The sequence below is a fragment of the Hemibagrus wyckioides genome, linkage group LG23, assembly GCF_019097595.1.
Source record: "Hemibagrus wyckioides isolate EC202008001 linkage group LG23, SWU_Hwy_1.0, whole genome shotgun sequence".
Taxonomy (NCBI): domain Eukaryota; kingdom Metazoa; phylum Chordata; class Actinopteri; order Siluriformes; family Bagridae; genus Hemibagrus; species Hemibagrus wyckioides.
The window spans coordinates 12256586-12276673 of NC_080732.1; the positions used below are offsets into that span (position 1 = coordinate 12256586).

Sequence of the window (20088 nt, forward strand, 5' to 3'; positions counted from 1 at the left end):
TTTTTTCAGGATCGGCTGTCCTGTTGGCCATTCTCCATGCTTTCCTACTCCCCGTGTCCCTGATCAGTGTCGAAGGCTGAAAACATGCAGTGAATGTCTGGCCCGACATCCCAAAACATTTACCAGCTCTGGACAGGTAACAGATGTGCCTCACATCTCTTCTCTAGTTTTATACATAACAGCATACCCATATGGAAGCTTTGGAACAGCAAGGCCAATTCTTTTTTTTGTTCTACAATAAAGACATTTTGGTTTGGGATCAAGATGAATATGAGATGCTAGATAAAATTTCAGCATTCATTTCTTGCTATTTACATCTCAATGTGTTCGGCAGCAAACCACCCAATGTGCTTGGTAAGCAAGATCGGTTTATAATTTATTGTAAATGATATAATTATAATTTATTGGAATATATATTTCCAAATGACTGGAAAAAAATGGACTCATATTGCATTAGCTGCATCAAGACGGTGTTCAGTGTGTAGTAAAAGTTAAAAAAAATTAGCCTTGCCAATCCAATACTTTCAGGTGGGGCTATACTTCAAGTGTGGTGAGTATAAAGTCTTTTTTCTTTGTGTCTAGTTGTTTTACATCCTTTCTTTTGTTCTCTAGAACACTCTACAGTGTAAATGGTGCACTAACTGCCCTGAAGGAGCATGTATTAGCAGCTCTGTGACTTGCGCTTCAGAACATGACTGCAGGATAAACCAAAGGGAGATTTTTCTCTCCAGCAACTGCACCGAAACAAGCTGTGAGGCATCTGACTGTCCCAAGTGCACAGCGTCAGTGAAGTGTATGTGGACTCGTCAGTTTAAACGCACAGGTAGATATGAACATAAACTGACTGTATGAGACTGTCTAACACAGGGGTGTCAAACATACTCTTCTAATCTGGTCCACCAAGTTCATTTATTATTTGTGTTCTAAATGATAATCTACCTCTGTTCCATAATTCAGTGGCGAGGCCAGAAATCAAACAGTGGGTGGGCCTGGGTAAAATAGGGTAGGTAAGAATTTCCTGGAAAAATAACCTTGCATGACTGCAGAAAATGGCCATCAAGTTGAAAGGCTATGGCTCAAGAGGTTAGTTCTTTAAGCGTAATTGTGGCCTGATTCACTTCAGTTACACGCAGTACTGAAATCACAATCGTCAATCTATAGGCTTAACGTGAACTCAAAAATGCACTGAGTAGTCAACTAAATCCAGCAGCTGAACACATCACACCTAACAGAAAAACAGAAAATGAAACACAAGTGGTTGTAGAAAATAGGCTGATTAAAATTAAAGAGACTGCTGTGTTACATTTCAGTAAACCAGGCTAAAATCGAATTGTTTAAAAAATTTCTTCAGCTTCATCAGACCAAACGTAATGTTTTTTAAAATGAATGTTACCTATAGGCTATATAGGCTTATGGATTTAAACTGCGAATGAACATAAAACCAATGAAATTGGGATGAAATATTTTTTCAGGAGAAACCAACAACTAAGATTTTATTCAGATTTTATTTAAGAATACCTGGAATAGCCATTACTTTAGCAGATTTTTATTACAATGAATTAATTTATACTCAAGATTACACAGACTACATGGATATAACTTTAATAGTTTTATTAAATCAGTTCAAAATGACTTCTGTTCTGTTCTTCAGTGCTCAGAGGAATCCGATCACCACTCAGACAGCGCATTCTAGTATTATCAGAGGCTGAAATACATTGTTATTATATCCTCTAATTACAGTGGCAGGGGGAAAAGGCAAGGCGTGGCATCCGTTTCAGGGAAGGTAAACACTTTATTGAACTAGCCTGCTACATGGCTACACAGAAAAGTTTACACCAGTTGCTGAGCAGTGCCACTAAATGCTGCAGCTCATGGCGAGAACTGGTTATTGTGAAGAACGTTAGCAAGACCTCGAAAAGGCCAGGCTTCCAAAAGTGTGGTCCCAGGCCCACCCTGCCCCCCTGTAACGTTTGCCATTGCCGTGATTTAAAATAAAAACATTCTAAAAATTCTGTTTTTCAACTAGCTGTAAACACGTGGCCATGAACTCAGCTACTACCAAAATATGCTAATGATGAAATATTTCTATTCAGCATTTAAGAATTTGATGCTGTATCTATGTCTCTTTCCAAAAGATTTAGGGTTTCAAGGTTCACATTTTTAATTTGTTAATTATTTTGCAAATGATGTTGATTTCAATTCCACACTTCACAAAAAATTGCCAAATTGCCATATCGTTCAAACCCACTGACAGGTGAAGTGAATAACATTGATTATTTTGTTACAGTGGTGACTTTGGTGGGATATATTAGGCAGCAAGTGAAGTCACTTCCTGATAGTGATGTGTTAGAAGCAGGATCAATGGGCATGCGTAAGGATCTGAGTGACTTCGACAAGGGCCAAATTGTGATGGATAGACAACTGGGTCAGAGCAACTCCAAAACAGCATGTCTCTTGGGATATTCCTAGTATGCAGCGGTTAGTACCTACCAAAAGTTGTCCAAAGAAGGACAACTAGTGAACTGGCATTAGGGTCATGGGTACCAAAGGCTCATTGATGTACTTGGGGAGTGAAGGGTAGCCTGTCTGGTCCAGTCCCTCACAACAGCGACTGTAGCAAAATTGATGAAAATGTTAATGCTGGCTATGATAGAAAGTCAGTGTCAGAACACAGTGTGTTGCAAAAAAAAGTGCCTACAATGGGCATGTGAGCATCAGAACTGGATGATGGAGCGGTGGAAGAAGGTGGCCTGTTCTGATGAATCACATTTTCTTTTACATCATATGGATGGCTGGGTTAATTATTTGGGGAAGAAATAGCACCAGGGTGTACTTTGAACAGAAGACAAGCTGGCAGAAGCCAGCTCTGGGGAATGTTCTGCTGGAAAACCTTGGGTTGTTAGACAAATACAACCTACATAAACATTACTGCAGATGAAGTACACCATATGGTAAGGTATTCCCTCATGGACGTGGCCTCTTTCAGCAGGATCATGCACTCTGCCACACTGCAAAAATTGTTCAGGAGTGGTTTACGGAACATGACAAAAGATCTTGATTTGGCCACCAAATTCCCCAGATCTTAATCTGTGAGAGCGTCTGTTGGACAAACAAGTCTGATCCATGGTGATCCCACCTACCAGCTTACTAGACTTATAGGATCAGCTGCCAACGTCTTGATGCCAGACACCACAGCACATCTTCAGAGTCCAGTCTTATGGAGTCCATGTCTCAAGGGGTCCGAGCTGTTTTGGTAGCACAAGGGGAACCTACACAATATTAGGCAGGTGGCTTTAATGTTATAGCTGATGAGTGTATTACTCCATTTTATCGGTAACACTTTTTTGACATACGTTTGCTACCTAAAATGTGTTTGACACCCCTGATCTAACTCAGAATTGTCAGATTGAGTGCAATGTGATTTTACATAATCTAACCAGTTTCACTGGTGCCTTTCATTGGTGCTGTTCTCAAACATTCATGTATAATTGCTTAATCAGATAATACAGGGCTACTGTATGTACAGATGTGTTCTGTTGCTGACTAACTTCAGTGTTATCTGGGTTAATGATGACAATTTAAGGGAGCTAAATGAATTAAAATTCAAAGGAAGTTTGTTCATTGTAGATTGTATTTAAGTTCTAATGATATGTATTTAACCCATTTTCTTTAAAAAACAATTACTAATATGTTTTATTTCTTTTGTATACTACAATGTTTTATTGTTTGTTTATTTATTTTAAAAAAATAATAATAATTTTTTTCCCAGGGGAGACCAGACGCATTCTGAGTGTCAATCCCACATATGACTGGACATGTTTCAGCTATGCGCTACTGAATGTGTCGCCCATGCAAGTGGAATCGTCTCCCCCCATGCCCTGCCCTGAAGGCTGCCACGAAATCCAGACCTGCAACCAGTGTCTCAGCTCCCATGGTTCAGATGGGGGTTGGCAGCACTGTGTTTGGAGCATGGCTCTGCAGCAGGTGAGAGGCTACCCACACTGCCACACGTACCACTAACCAGACCTACTAGCTGCTTTCCCAAGTGGTTATAGTCAGGTCTAGGTGTCAAGGGTTTGCTAAATAGAAATATTTTTATATTATTGTGCTTGTGGGGAGCCACTTTATAAACTGAACTCCACTAATTTCATGCTTCTTTCATTTCACAATGGGTAATTTTAATAAAAGCATCTTTTATTTACTATAGCAGATTTCAATGGTTCAGAAGTTTACATACACTATGGCAGTATTTGATGGTGTTAACTTTTCACTTAAAACATTTGGGGTACACTTCCTATTTTGCTCATTCCTCCTAACCAAAGATCTGTAACTCAGTCAGGTTTGTGGATCTCATTGCTCAGACATGCTTTTTAGATCAGTTCACAAATTTCTTGGGGCAGGGCTTTGTGAATGGAATCTGCCAGACTATTCCCAGTCAATTAGGATCTCTGTACGGAAGCTTTCGACCTCCTGGAATTCTGATGTAGTTCATTAAAGCTGAAATAAATTGTCTGTATTCAGTTGTTTAAAAATGACCTCTTGTGACGTATTTGGCTATACAAAATAAATGTATTCACAAAATATGCAACCATTTTGCTCCTCTCACAACATCTCCCGTCTCTGTGTAACAGTGTATGAGTCCTTCATTTGTTCCGTTGCGCTGTGAAGCTGGTCAGTGCGGTCGTCTGCTCTCCAGCGGAGACTCTTGCTCTCCTCAGTGCTCCCAGCTTACCCAGTGCTCCCAGTGCATTGCCAGGCCACAGTGTGGCTGGTGTGCCACCCGTGGAGCTAATGGCGCAGGACACTGCCTGCAGGGAGGGCTGGATGGTAAGTATTCTCCACTAGTACCCCAAAATATTGATGTAATTATTAAATAATTAATGATCAAACAGTGTAAACACTGTAACCTAAAAAGAAATTTTTGACTTTAAAATAGTCTCAAGGTGCCACATAAAACAAGGATCCAAATTATATACACTTTTCTACACATCAAATATTTTTTTGCTTGAAATACACTATATTGCCAAAAGTATTTGCTCACCCATCCAAATAATCAGAATCAGGTGTTCCAATCACTTCCATGGCCACAGGTGTATAAAATCAAGCACCTAGGCATGCAGACTGTTTTTACAAACATTTGTGAAAGAATGGGTCGCTCTCAGGAGCTCAGTGAATTCCAGCGTGGAACTGTGATAGGATGCCACCTGTGCAACAAATCCAGTCGTGAAATTTCCTCGCTCCTAAATATTCCACAGTCAACTGTCAGCTGTATTATAAGAACGTGGAAGTGTTTGGGAACGACAGCAACTCAGCCACGAAGTGGTAGACCACGTAAACTGACGGAGCGGGGTCAGCGGATGCTGAGGCGCATAGTGCGAAGAGGTCGCCAACTTTCTGCAGAGTCAATCGCTACAGACCTCCAAACTTCATGTGGCCTTCAGATTAGCTCAAGAACAGTGCGCAGAGAGCTTCATGGAATGGGTTTCCATGGCCGAGCAGCTGCATCCAAGCCAGACATCACCAAGTGCAATGCAAAGCGTCGGATGCAGTGGTGTAAAGCACGCCGCCACTGGACTCTAGAGCAGTGGAGACGCGTTCTCTGGAGTGACGAATCGCGCTTCTCCATCTGGTAATCTGATGGACGAGTCTGGGTTTGGCGGTTGCCAGGAGAACGGTACTTGTCTGACTGCATTATGCCAAGTGTAAAGTTTGGTGGAGGGGGGATTATGGTGTGGGGTTGTTTTTCAGGAGCTGGGCTTGGCCCCTTAGTTCCAGTGAAAGGAACTCTGAATGCTTCAGCATACCAAGACATTTTGGACAATTCCATGCTCCCAACTTTGTGGGAACAGTTTGGAGCTGGCCCCTTCCTCTTCCAAAGCAAGGTCCATAAAGACATGGATGACAGAGTCTGGTGTGGATGAACTTGACTGGCCTGCACAGAGTCCTGACCTCAACCCGATAGAACACCTTTGGGATGAATTAGAGCGGAGACTGAGAGCCAGGCCTTCTCGTCCAACATCAGTGTGTGACCTCACAAATGCGCTTCTGGAAGAATGGTCAAAAATTCCCATAAACACACTCCTAAACCTTGTGGACAGCCTTCCCAGAAGAGTTGAAGCTGTTATAGCTGCAAAGGGTGGACCGACGTCATATTGAACCCTATGGATTAGGAATGGGATGTCACTTAAGTTCATATGCGAGTCAAGGCAGGTGAGCGAATACTTTTGGCAATATAAGTATATGCAAGACACAACACAGCAGTCAGCTACATAGTTTTTCACTGTGTTGTCATAAACGCTTTTGCTGTCCCTCTTTTGTAGGTGTTAGCGAATCTCTCTGTCCCCACTGGAACAGCAGCTGGTCCTTCCTGCACTGTCCGGAAGAGGATGAGTGTGCCAACGGCCACCATCGATGCAATGTTACCCAGGACTGCCATGACCTACCTGATGGTTACCACTGCACCTGCAGAAAGGGCTACATACTCAGCAGGTACACTCAAAGGCTTAAAACTTAGTACACTGAATTTGTTTTTATTGGTAACAAAGCCTTATCAATTGTAGAAAGACTCAAATCATGTTTATTCAAGTATGCTAATAAATAAATCCTCTCTCCCTTTCTCTCTTTTTCAGTGTATCTGGGCAGTGTGAGCCGGTATGTCTGCAGGGCTGCGTTAATGGCACGTGTGTGTCACCAGGAGTGTGTCAGTGTCACTTTGGCTTTGTCGGGGAGAACTGCTCATGTCAGTGCCGCTGCAACAAGCACAGCAACTGTATGGGCGTCACTCAACTGGATACGTGTTTGGAGTGCCATAACCACACTAAGGTATTGCAAGTCTTCTAATATATTGCAAGTTTCTTAGTTGGATAATGTTGATTGGTTTGATAGATTCTAATATTTTGAGGCACGTGAGATGGTTTCCTGAAGTGTGATTCAATTGTAATTTGTAATAATTTCACTCTTTCACTCAGGGTCAGCACTGTGAGAAGTGTAAGCCATTGTATGTAGGCTCTGCAGTAGGTGGCGGCGTGTGCCGTCCATGTCGGGAGTTTTGTAGAGGAAACAGTGATGTATGTTTGTCCAAAGATGAGCTCAAGTTGGCACTGGATTATCCACATGAACACCCGCTAGATCCTGAGGGTGTAAGTCTGCTGTCTCTATTTCTCTTTTTATGTCCTCTTCTCGTTCTTGATATTCTTTAACACTCTTACATGTTGTTTTTTTTTCCAGATTGTCCATTGGGTAGCGGAGGGCCCCACAGAGGATAATGCTGTGTGTGTGAACTGTCAGAACAACAGTGTTGGGGACAAGTGTGAAAGCTGCCTTAGCGGCTACTTTCTGCTGCAGGGCAAGTGTGAAAAGTGAGTGAGCAAATGCTAAAACACTTAAATCACAATTTGCAACAGCTGCAACAAGATAATACGGGAAAATTACACCATTTTTCCCCCTCAATTTTCTAGACAAAGTGCAAAATTAGACTAGAAATGAAGTGTCACATTAATGTCAAGCCAAATACCCAGTAAAGCATAGAAAATAAAAGGCTGATGGGATCTATACAGATAGAGAAAAAATAAAAGGGAGAGGAATTTTTTCCCCAGGTCAAACGGTCAGTCTTTCTGTACCTTTATCTTAATATTTTTCATACACCACCTTCACACACTTTCTGAGGTCACGTTCAAAGCTTCAACATGTTGCATATGTACTTTTAGAATATTAAGACATGTATATCAATATATCAGTACAGATGTATTGGACTGAATGTCGTACACATAAAACATTTATACACTATATATTTATATATATATATATTTTATTATGTAAACCTATTACACTTTTGCTGTTATTACTGTATTCACTGCACGTCTTTTCTTTAACTACAATAAAGGGCTTTTTAAAAAATTAAGTTTATGCTTCTTTACAACAACAGTGCTGTTGCTAGCTACCACATCACTGTTTAGTGCAGTGCCAAATGACTCAATTAAGGTGTCATGAGCGGTCAAATCACACTGATGAATGTATATTGCTTGTAAATAATTATATTTATATCATTTACAAACCCCATTTTAAGTGACTGACAAATTTATGAGATGACTGTTAAGATGACAAGCCATGAATGTGTGCTTTGTTTTTTTCTTTTTCATGTCAGGATGAAGATTTAGTTTTTTTCACTTTTAGTCACCTTTACTATTAGGACAAAGCAAGTACTCATCCCCATCCCATCCAGATATGAATATTCCATTCAGTTATTTAATTTCATTTTCATTTTGCCACCATCTTAGGAAGACGTTCACAATTCAATGTGAATTTAAACAATAGCACCAAATACGTCCCATAGGAAGCAATCCCCAGGCCTTGGAAAAAGTTTTGTTGCAGTGGAGATTTTTAATTGTGTCTTTTAGGTGTCAGTGTAATGGCCATGCAGACACGTGTAATGAGCATGACGGAACAGGCTGCCCCTGCCAAAACAACACGGAAACCTCATCCTGTCTCAGCAGCTCACAGAATGATCGCAAGGAGTGTTACCGACAACAGGTATTATTACTTCTATTGGTTTGGTTTCCACTATTTATAATGCTTACATTTCATTTGAATTAAAAATTTCAAGAGAAATCCATTACAGTGCACCTCTGAACATATAATCACAGTTGAGCCTGTAGTTTTCTTGAACGTTTTTGGAAATCCTACATTATTTGGAGTAATTTCCAGTTGTCCCAAAATCATATTCAAAGGCATTTAGTTTTTAATTACTTTTGTTTTGCTGCATCATGGCACTGAGCATACAGAGAAAGAAGTGGAGCTGAACAAAGAGTAGTATTTCTTACATTTAGCTTTGCAATGTTTTTGTTTTCCCAGTGTGCCAAGTGCAAAGACGCCTTCAATGGCACACCGATCAATGGCCGTCAGTGCTACCGGCAGTTCAATGTGGACAACGAGTGCTGCTTTGACCCGACGTCACAGGTCAACTGTTTCCATGAGCCTAATATCCGAAATCTGCCGATGGGACGCACAGTGTTTTTTGCAGCCCAGCCCAAGTTCACTAACGTTGACATCCGTGTCACTATCGACGTTACGTTTGGTGAGGTGGAGGTGTACGTATCTAATTCCCACGACACTTTCATTGTGGACGTCAACCGCCAAACTGGTGTACACACCATTAAAATCGCAGACGATATTGCCTCCGTGCCCATGACTCGGGGAGACAAAGATGTCCCTTTAGCGCTGTCACCGTTGAAAGTGAGCGCAAATTCATCTTCCTCTGCTATTCTTGGTCTACATGCCAAACCACACAGTGCTGAACGGGAAGTGCGTGAAGAGCGAGCGGAAGGCCTCATCACTTACATCACAGTGTGGAAGCCACAGACGGTGCTGATTGTGCATGGCGTGCGTGATCGTGTCGTCATCACCTTCCCACATGAAGTGCACTCGCTCAAATCCAGCCGCTTCTTTATCGCACTGCGTGGTGTTGGTACAGACAGTCATGGTGGAGAGTCGCAAGGCCTGCTGTTCCTCCGCCAAGACCAGGCACACATAGACCTGTTTGTTTTCTTCTCTGTCTTCTTTTCCTGCTTCTTCCTCTTCCTGTCTGTGTGTGTGCTGCTCTGGAAGGTCAAACAGTTCCTGGACTTCAGGCGCGAACAGCGGCGTCACATTCAAGAGATGACCAAAATGGCATCACGCCCCTTTGCCAAACTTGCTGTCTACCTGGAGCCTGATGAACCGCAGCTCATCTATTTGCCCTCAGCTGGAGGAGGAAGCTCTGTCTCACTGGCACATGTTAGGACAGGCAAAATAGGGGGCATGGTCAGTCGAGGAAGGTCTGGAGCTCCGTCCTACAAGCATGACCCTGGTGTGACTCGCCACCATCACCACCACCCTGCCCTTGGAGGAGGCAACGGTGGGCAGCACCTTTCCTTGCACTACCTGAATATGCATCAGTATGTTCCCAGCTCTGCCACCAATCCAACATCACACCACCACCATCACCATCCAGCTTCACATGGCAGCTACCAGCAGTTCTGCCGCTCTGACCCCTTCCTCTCGCAGCTCTTGGGCTTCTCTTACTCCTCCTTCAAAGTGGGACCCATCACCCTAGAGCCCACTGACGATGGCATGGCAGGAGTTGCCACTGTCCTATTCCAGCTACCTGGCGGTATCCTGGCACCTAATCGAGCATGTCTGGGCTCTGCCCTGGTCACCCTGAGACAGAACCTGCAGGAGTACTGTGGGCACGGTGGAGCAGGCACTCATCCGGGGGTTGGCGTTGGCCGAAAGGGCATCCTGGGTCATCAACATCTTACCACAATGGCTATGTGAGTCTCAGGAGGAAAGGAAGAGAGCGAGAGAGTGAGAAGGACAGATGGGAATTTCAAGTGAGGGATGGTTAAATTAAAACCATGTACAAGAGACGAGCGGAAAAGGACGGACAATCTCTGAAAAGTTCTTGAAAGGGCCAAGCTACTTGAAGAATGTGTGTGACTGTTTTATAAGGGATGTATTTATTGAAACAGTGGAACAGATTATGTGGAATAGATGTGACTATTCTTGTACATAGACACACTTGAGTATAAAGCATCTTTCATCGATTTATCTTCTGCCCTTTGTGGAAAGCTTTCTGTGAGCTTGGCAGCAACCTTTAGGAAATGCACTACATGTCTCGTTGCTATAGCCTTTATTTCGTCCTGAATACACCACGGAAGATGAAGTGACACGCTGTCCCAGAGAAAGACTTTGGACTGAGTTTTATAGTGTGTTGCCTGTGATGAACGATGGCTTGCTTACAGAACCAAAACGTGCTTTAAAACTCTAATGACAATCTGAACTGCCATTTACAAGATCATTGCAAGTGGTTCAACGGGATTGAAAATAAACTACTACTAAAATGGGGCAGTTGTGGCTAAAAAAAATTTGGAAAATGTTCATCAACAGACAATGTACTCAATCATACTTAAATGAACAGAAACATTGGCCTGAGGCTATAGCTCTTCTGAATGCTGAATCGTGTGGTTAGTTTTACACATATTTATCCTGGCAAAAAATGGCATTTTAGTGTTTCTGGAGTTTCCCCACTCACCGTATTTAAATGGTTGGTTCCTATAGTCATTTTGCTTAGTATCTATAGCAGATTTTGACTTTTAATTGCAATAGTATTTATGTTGACTGCTGTGTTATGATGATAAATCATGGCATACAAATGAAGGAATCGCCTGCTGTCTGGTCACTGTTACAATGGGTCAAGGGTAAAGTGTACAGTAATGGACATGCTTTAATATTTAATGTTATTTAAGAAATGGGTGATGCAATCATGCATTTTAATCCAGCTCCTTTTTTTTTTGACTGAACAGTATTTATTTCTAATGGTTTAATAATGTCAGAAAAGGACTTCTCGGTGGAAAGTATTGAATTAAATAAAAATTGGATTCTCCATCTGAATAGAATTGAACAATGCAATGAAAAGAGTGGAAACAAGACCATGACCCCTTTGTCAGTATTTCCTTTATTTGAGGTTTGTTTCTCTATATTTTTTATATGGTTAGAAGTATCCTACCATAAAGAGGCTATTTATTATAAATTATACAAGGCAGCATGGGAACACTTCCATGGCCATGGGTTCCAACCTGAGCTCAGGTTACTGTCTGTAGATTTGCATATTCTACCCATGTCCACATGCTTTCCCTCTCAAAAAGATCACCGAAAACTAAATTTGCCCTAGATGTGAATTCCCAATTGTGTATGATGTCCTGTGATGGACTGGCATTCCACCCAAAGTGTATCCCAGAAATTTATACAGTGTTCTAGGACCCTTGACTGGAATGAATGAATGAATGGATGAACGTTGAAAAATTGTACACTCAACTGTATTACACCTCCACAGAAACCTCAAACAGCAACAGCCTGGGTTGACTATTCAATTCCATTCTGTCCTGGATCTATTTTGGTGCTGTTCTAAAACAAAACAAGTATTTAGAAGGAGTTTGAAGACCAAAACGTGTACAGATGTCTTGAAATATGTGGATGCTACGTATTCTGTTCAGTCCTGCACACGTGCTTTTATATTATGTGATTCATGCTCATGCATTCTGTGTATATACCAGTTTGGCCCTATTAAACTTCAACTAATAGTGGTTAATACTGTGATGTGTTTGATTTCTTATTCAGAAACTTGGTATGAATTTCCACTGGAGAACATTGAACTGATTGTCATGTTCATGAAACCACTTTGAGGCAACCTTTTGACATTATAATGCTGGAAGTGGCCATTAGAAGATGGATGAAGGGATGCACATGGTCAGTACCAATACTACAATAATGCAGCATAAAGCAAGTGATGATTGGTATTGTCAGGCACAGTGTGTGCCAAGAAACCACTGTCCACACTATTGGCTCAAGACAGGTTCGGTCAATCAATTCATGGTTCCAAATTCTGATCGTATCATCTGTGTGCCTCAGCAAAAATCGAGATTCATCAGACCAGGCTACATATTTCCAGTCTTCAACTGTCCAGTTTTGGTGAGCCTGTGTCCACTGCAGCCTCGATTTTCTGTTCTTGGGTGACAGATTTGGACGCTGTATATGTGCTTCTGCTGTTGTAACCAATCCACCTCAAGCTTTGACAAGTTATACATTCTGAGATGCTTTTCTGTTCACCAGTTTATTTAGCCTTTCTTTTAGCTCAAACCAGTCTGGCCATTCTCCGCTGAACTCTCTCAGTAGTACTACTTACTGGATATTTTTCTTTATTGCACCATTCTGAATAAACTATAGAGCTATCCAATCTTATCCTGAAAGGGCCAGTCTGCAGGTTATCCTTTCAACCAAGAAGAAGCCACAAACCGAGTCTATTGACAGCTAAGATTAACTGATTGATTGGAATGAAACCCTGCCCTGGCCCTTTAGGGATAATATTGTACAATCCTGCTCAAGAGACTGATGTGCATGAATATCTCAGATGGTTATATAAATACACAGACCAGCTTGTCTGGCCCCAACAATCATGCCACAGTCAAAATCACTGAGACCACCACCTACATCATTCTTGTGGTTCATGTAAACATCAACTTGAATCTGCTGGCCCTTATTTGCATGATGTCTGATGATCTCCTGCTTTGGCTGATCTTCAAGTGTGCATTGTGCAACCAGAACAATCATAGTTGAATTCCCACAATGCAGTGTGTTCATTTCATTTTCAAAATAAAAGCTTGAAAGTAGTTGCAAAGAAGGTAACAGGCGACAATCTTACATGCCAAGTCCCAAAAACATAAGCAGAATTGATTAAACTAGTAAATGGGGACGGTTTCAGAAATAACGCTGTCTATGTTCATTATTAATGCAGACAAGGTTTTTTTTAACAATAGTAAGACAATTAGAAGACCTAAAACTATTACTGATCAGTTTAGTCAGCTAATAAGTATGCTGGAAACATTTCGCAACTGGTGTTCTAATGATGTGTCACACCTAGTGTGCATTTATATATAACTGTAAAACAATGTCACTTGCACATAACACGCATGTGTGCTTTATGAACGTCCCATACAGATTTAGCCCCACTTTGCAGTTATAATAACCTTCATTCTTCTAGGAATCTATCTTTTGACTAGATGGTGTGTGGCTGTTAGGATTTGATCATTCAGCCACAAAAGCATTTAGTGAGGTCAGACACTGCTAGCCTGGCCAGTGTTACAGTTCATCTCAAATGTGTTCAGTGGGTTTAAGGTCAGAGCTCTGTGCAGGGCACTTCAGGTCTTCCCCAACAACAGTGGCAAAATGTCTTTAAGAGCTTTAATTTGTGCACAAAGGAATTGTCATGCTGAAACGTGTTTGGGTTAGTTCCTTAGTTCCAGTGAAGGGAAACAATGCTACAACATAAATCATGTTATACAGTTGTGTGCTTCCAACTTGGTGGCAGCAGATTGGGGAAGTGCGTGTGACGGTCAGCTTTCCACAAACTTTTGGGCATACACAGATCAGGCATAACATTATGACCTGCCTAATTGGTCCCCCTTTTGCTGCCAAAACATCAGGGCATGGACTCCACAAGATCCCTGAAGGTGTGCCGTGGTATCTGGCACCAAGATGTTAGCAGTAGGTCTTTTAGGGCCTCTAAGGGCCACACCTCGCAACTTACAGGATCCTTTTGATAGTTTCAGACCACTACAGCCCGGGAACACCCCAAAAGATCTGCAGTTTGTCAAACTCGCTCAAATCCTTGCCCATTTTCTTGCTTCTAACACATTAACTTTAAGGGACAAAATGTTCACTTGCTGCCCATATCCCATATCCATATAATATATCCCACGCACTAACAGGTGCCATGATGAGGAGATAATCAGTCTTATTCACGTCACCTGTCACTTTCTCATAATGTTATGCCTGATCGGCGTATAGTATACATGTATATGAGCTCTTAATCTTTGACTCTATTATTCGATAGCTGTTATGCCGTTTTTATGACCTGATATGCGATCAGGGAAACTTGCAGCAAACAGCGACGTGCTACAGCTATTTTGAAAAGCAGGCCAAGGTCGGCCATCTTCACCCAGACTGCTTGATTCCGTCTTCACGACAACGCTGAGGTTTTTTACCTTGTACACCTTGTTTTGTCAAAACAAGCCGTTTATTAGCTAATGTTTAATAACCGCTGCGTAATAAACGCTGTTTATATGCGACGGAACAGATTTGCACGTGAAGTTGGAAGGTTGAAGCTGTGCTAACAGCTAACTGGATTACATGCTGTTTCTTGTTTGCTGGCAGATGTTTAGCCTTTTTTGGCAATTAGTTTTGAACAGATGAATCCTCCATGATTAAGCTTAACGTGAGAGTTTAATATGAGGAAGTTACCTCTATTAGGGAATATTTAAATGACGTTATAGCTTTGCAATGTTGCGATAGATGCACTTCCGCCGCTGTTGTATATTGTGTCATATCTAATGCGTTAGCTTTGCGATATAGAAAAATCTTTCCGATATCCAATAATCATCAATGTTTTGATAGACGGAAATGTAGCGCGTGCTGCTGGTGCAGTCTGACGTCATGGTGAAAATCAGCTCGTGCCGCAAGTCTACCCCGGACACACACATCAAAACAGAGCCGTGTCCTGTAGAAGTGACCGCAAATAACGTGGACCCAGACAAACAGCACCTCTATTCATGTAATGGAGCTAAAGACTTGGTTTCTGATAACAGCTCCTCAGAGCTTGACCAGGTAAAGCAGGAGCCAGGCCACTCTGAAACAGACTTCATGCACCCAGGGAGCAGAAATGTCCAGCCTCAGTCCACAGACTCCAGAGTGTCCACAAAGACCGAGCCGGAGTGTGCTCCAGTACATCTGAGCTTTGGTGTAAAAACCGAGCCTGACATCCATGATGTGGTCAATTTCCCCTTGAAGGAGGAGGAGGAGGAGGAAGAAGAGGATGTGGATATCAAGCTTGAGACTGCAGAAGAGGAGAGTGGTCTAGGACAGGACGGAGAAGCAGGTAATTGAAACACTTTTCAGAAGGACACAATATTGATGCAGTTAAGCAGACGTTTTGATCACTAAAATGACCCTTAATGCAAGCTGTTATAGAAAAATATATTGTCTTTATGTCTCATATACATTACTGCACAGTGAAATTCTTTCTACGCATATCCCATCCCTGGAGGTTGGGGTCAGAGCGTGGGGTCAGCCATGATGCAGCACACCTGAAGCAGTGTGGGTTGAGGGCCTTGCTCTCAACTGCCTAACAATGGCAGCTTGGCAGTGCTGGGGCTTCAACCTCGATCTTCCGGTCAACGACCTAGAGCTTTGAACTACCACCACCCCCAGAATCCATTATATGGTGTATTTTTCTATAACCGCTTATTATACAGAGTGTTTTATACCTCTTACACTGCACCAGTTTGCCAACAATTTTAAAAAGTAGAATGGTTCAACATTTTTAATGGGGTGTTTTGTTTTTAATCTTTTTATAATAACATTTAATGTCCTGGAAAGTCAAGTTTGTACCTGATGTCCCTTCAGATCGAAACGGTCATTCCCTCAAAAGCCTCTTTATCCCTTGTTAACTCCTCTGTCCTGAACTACAATGACTGACTTTTGCAGCATGTTAACAGTGGACACTCTTTCAATAAATAATAATAATTATTTAAATAAATAAATAATAATAATAATAATACAAAAATAAATATTTAACATGAATTTTTTTTTGTAAAAATCCATTGTAACTTTTTTTTTTTTTTTTTTTTTAAGCAAATATTCTTTAGCAAATCTGTACAAATGACTGGGATTTTATTGTGATATCGATATTATTTTATCATATCGCCAACACTGGAAAACTGTTGTTTATTTAACACTTGGTTTTTCACATTGTCCAAATTATAAGGATTAAAAAAAACCTAATTGAATGGTCTAGGTGATTAACCGTGAAAACAATTGAATATTTAAAGATGCTGGAAAAGCTTTGTCCTGTACACGTGTCTTGTAATCTACACCGAGGGCGTCCAGTCCTAATCACAAATGACCAGTGTGTTTTGGGGTTTGCATTTCAGCCAAAGCAACCAAGAGCTGCTCACTTGAAAGGGTTTCTTCACCGGACACAGTGTAGCATGTCAAACTGTCTTCTGAACAAATTGGTAATAAAAGCGTGTCACCCAAATGAGGATGAGGTTCCACTGCAGGAAGTTCCACTGATGAGAACACCAACAATAAATATCTAATCATTTGCATATCCTTTATAACAGTGGCTTTCAAAATATTCTGTAATGTCTTCTGATGAGTATAAGTGTGTGTGTGTGTACATACTTATGGTCGTCTAGGTATTTTAGGTACATTTTTATTTACCACTTGTCTTTTTGTTTTGACGTGAACATGGGTTGTAACTGCACAGGTCTTTCAATGCAGTGTTAAACAAATCCTAAAATATAATATTTATGTATTTCATTTCTCTCTCTATCCCCAGGCCAAGAGTCTTTCTTTTCCTGCCCTTACTGCGCTGTGTCCTTCACTGATGCTTCGTACCTTGAGAAGCACCTCAAATGGACCCATCGGAGTAATTACCTTGTTTGGCTAAAAACTCAGAAAGCACCACAGTGCATTAAAATATCCTCCCAGATGCTCAGCTGCTCTTCTTGCAACCATCACTTCTTCACCCAGGAGCAGCTGAAGGTGCATATGCGGCGAGCTCACCTTCCCACGCCTGCACCGACCCGCAAACGCTACACATGTCCACAGTGCGACCGTAGCTTCGATTACGTCGGCAACTTGCAGAACCACTGCCGTCGATGCCACAATTTGTCCACCGTGTGTACTGACGGAGAGCTGAGCTGCGCTTCATGTGGCAAAAGCTTTGCAGGAATGTGGGGCCTCGGACCGCATCAGTGCCACAAGTTAGAAGAACACAAACCGCAAGTAGTCGGAGACGAAACGCTTTGTACTGACCGCGGCTATCTCTGTAAACACTGTGGAAAGAACTGTGCTACGCTGCAGTGTTTAACCATACACACGCGCACACATACAGGCGAGAAGCCATATATCTGCACTGACTGTGGGAGTGGCTTCAAAGAGATGGGCAGCTTGCGCAAGCACATGGTCATCCACACTGGCGTCAAGCCGTACTCCTGCCCCGAGTGTGAGAAGAGCTTTGCTCGAATGAGCCACCTGAGCACACACCTGCGCACACACACCGGCGAGAGGCCGTACCCGTGCCCCGAGTGTGGTATGAGGTTCAGTCACAGGTCAACACTGCGTCTGCATCGCCGCGTCCACTCCGGAGAAAAGCCGTTCTCTTGTGTGGATTGCGAGAAAACGTTTGCGACATTGAGTAACCTGAAAGTGCACCTCCTGACCCACAACCAGGAGAGGATCCACAAGTGTACCGAGTGCAGGAAGACGTTTTCCCGACCCGACGTGCTGAAGAAACACCTCCGAATTCACAACGGTGAGAGGCCGTACGTGTGCACCGTCTGCAGCAAGAGATTCAATCGCATCCAGCACCTCACCAACCACCAACGCACACACACAGGCGAGAGGCCGTACCGCTGTGAAGAGTGCGGTGCAAGCTTCGCACAGTCTGGCGATCTGACCAAACATGTGCGCGGGCACACAGGGGAAAAGCCCTACGCGTGTCCGGAGTGCAACCGCTGCTACAGTAATTCTGGAGACCTGGGCAAGCACAGACGTACTCACACTGGCCACAGGCCTTACAGGTGTCAGCAGTGTGACAAGGCATTCCTCATGCCTCAGCATCTGAAAACGCATATTCTCACACACACTGGCGAGAGGCCGCATATCTGCCCAAAGTGTCCGCGCACCTTTATACGAGCGCACCACCTCACCCAGCACCTGAATACACACCATGTCTAGTGTCTTAGATACGATATAACTAATTTAAAGCTTTTACTTGCGTTTTTAAAACGAGTACTATTTGTACATGGTTCCGCCTTTTTGAAATAGCTTCTGAAATCTGAGTAAGTAGTAATAAATGATATTTCATTGTCATTACACTGACCCACATCCTTCATAGCTTTTGTAAAGCCAACTATACAACATTAAGCTTTTAATTAAAAAGTTTTTTTTTTTCTCTAGCCATTTCCTGTCTTTCAATCCAATAATAGGAATGCAGATTATTACGGCTGGTGAGATTTATAGGCACATTATCCATAAGGTTTATTTGAAGCACATTAGCCAGACCAAAGTGTGTGTGTGTGTGTGTGTGTGTGTGTGTGTGTGTGTATGCTAAGGCAATAAAGAAATTTTAAAGTGTAATTTGAGGTGTAACCCAAACTGAATGGCACTGTAGATAAAAGCTAAAACAGACACACCACCATTGTAGTATGGAGAATAACGACAGTAGTGTGGTTGTCATGTTGTAACCCCTGATGACACTTGCCACTTTAAAACAGTTAATAAAATTTTTTCTTTTCGAATCTGCTCTCGATTACTTGCTTATTAATCTTTAAAATTAACACGCAGTAAAAAATTATAATGAACTTGAACTGCATTTTTCCAGCAGTTGCTATGATGCTGACCATGTGCATCGTTTCACACTGAGTACAGCCGAGTGACTCCTACACATTTTTTCACTATTGCGCAAGGTACAAACATTCACTGATGTTCAAGAAGACAATACAGAACATTAAGAGCCGAGGGGGTGTAAACTTTTGAACAGGATCGTCAGTGTTTTGTTTAAAGATCTTTATTTTTCATGAAGCCATAACCGCCGTTCAGAAGCTACCTAAGATACTTGCATGTTTCCCAGAAGAAGAAATAATAATAAAAACACTTTAGGAGCCATGTTTCATTGAGGATGTTAATCTAAGTTCATCAAACGCCATTAGCCTACTATGTATTTCTCTAGCAAACTCGAGCATAGTGCGTATAATTGCTAATTAATTGAGAATCCATATGGCTGATTATAAGTAAAAGCAGTCCATCAAAAGGCTAAATGAATTTTCGGATGCATCTGCGAGGCAATTGCAACATAACAGCTTCTATTAAATCAAAAAATACAAACTTAATAGGTTTTGCTTATGAAACAACAAATTTGTTTGTAAATCTTTTTTATTGGCATTTCCTCTGACATGACCGTCTTCAATAAAACCTTTTAAACGTCTGTTCTTAACCAAATTTGCTCAGAATTATTGTTCCCCAATGAAGATTCACGTCAGGTTGAGTCCACAAATGTAGACTTATTGCAGAATGCTGCATATTAGACATGAAATGATCCATTTTACTCGTATAAACGTATTCTTTTAACTCGGAGATTTGTTACTGCTTTCTCTAGCTACGCCTCTTCGGTGCAGAGAACGGCTTATGACTGCATTTTCTGAATCTAAATGTCAATCAAAATGAGGTTAGAACAGGAAAGGATTTTCAGACAGATGAGACTCTGAGTCAGGCTCAATGAAGCTTCTGTGGTTTTGTAGCCGTGTATCACTTCTTTGTATTGGGTTTCAGAGTTTAGTCATGAGATTCAATATCTCAAAGCAGAATATGGTGTGGAAAAGTTTGTCTGATGGCAGGATTCTAGTTAAAAGCAGTTACTTTATCTAAACGGCCCCACTTCCCTGTTATTGACTAGTGGCATAACGAGAAAAGCTTTTCACACTGCACTGCAAT

The 20088-nt window shown here is 41.8% G+C and overlaps 2 protein-coding genes across 3 annotated transcripts in view; both read left to right on the plus strand.

The window, feature by feature from the left end:
- The window catches only part of megf8 (multiple EGF-like-domains 8), a 34248-nt gene extending 22130 nt beyond the window's left edge, over window positions 1-12118 (plus strand). For both annotated transcript variants that reach the window (XM_058375965.1, XM_058375966.1), the window contains exons 35-44: window positions 10-136; window positions 613-823; window positions 3770-3984; window positions 4632-4827; window positions 6321-6489; window positions 6630-6822; window positions 6969-7139; window positions 7228-7358; window positions 8397-8529; window positions 8851-12118. In XM_058375965.1, the coding sequence (XP_058231948.1) occupies window positions 10-136; window positions 613-823; window positions 3770-3984; window positions 4632-4827; window positions 6321-6489; window positions 6630-6822; window positions 6969-7139; window positions 7228-7358; window positions 8397-8529; window positions 8851-10311 (3007 nt within the window). In that variant the 3' untranslated portion in view covers window positions 10312-12118. The remainder of the gene's footprint in view (window positions 1-9; window positions 137-612; window positions 824-3769; window positions 3985-4631; window positions 4828-6320; window positions 6490-6629; window positions 6823-6968; window positions 7140-7227; window positions 7359-8396; window positions 8530-8850) is intronic.
- A 2387-nt stretch (window positions 12119-14505) lies between these two features.
- LOC131344039 (zinc finger protein 883) lies at window positions 14506-18900 on the plus strand. Its single transcript, XM_058375967.1, has 2 exons — window positions 14506-15466; window positions 16931-18900. Exons 1-2 carry the CDS (start codon window positions 15025-15027, stop codon window positions 18331-18333), a joined length of 1845 nt encoding a protein of 614 aa, XP_058231950.1. The 5' UTR covers window positions 14506-15024; the 3' UTR covers window positions 18334-18900.
- The last annotated feature ends 1188 nt before the right edge of the window (window positions 18901-20088 follow it).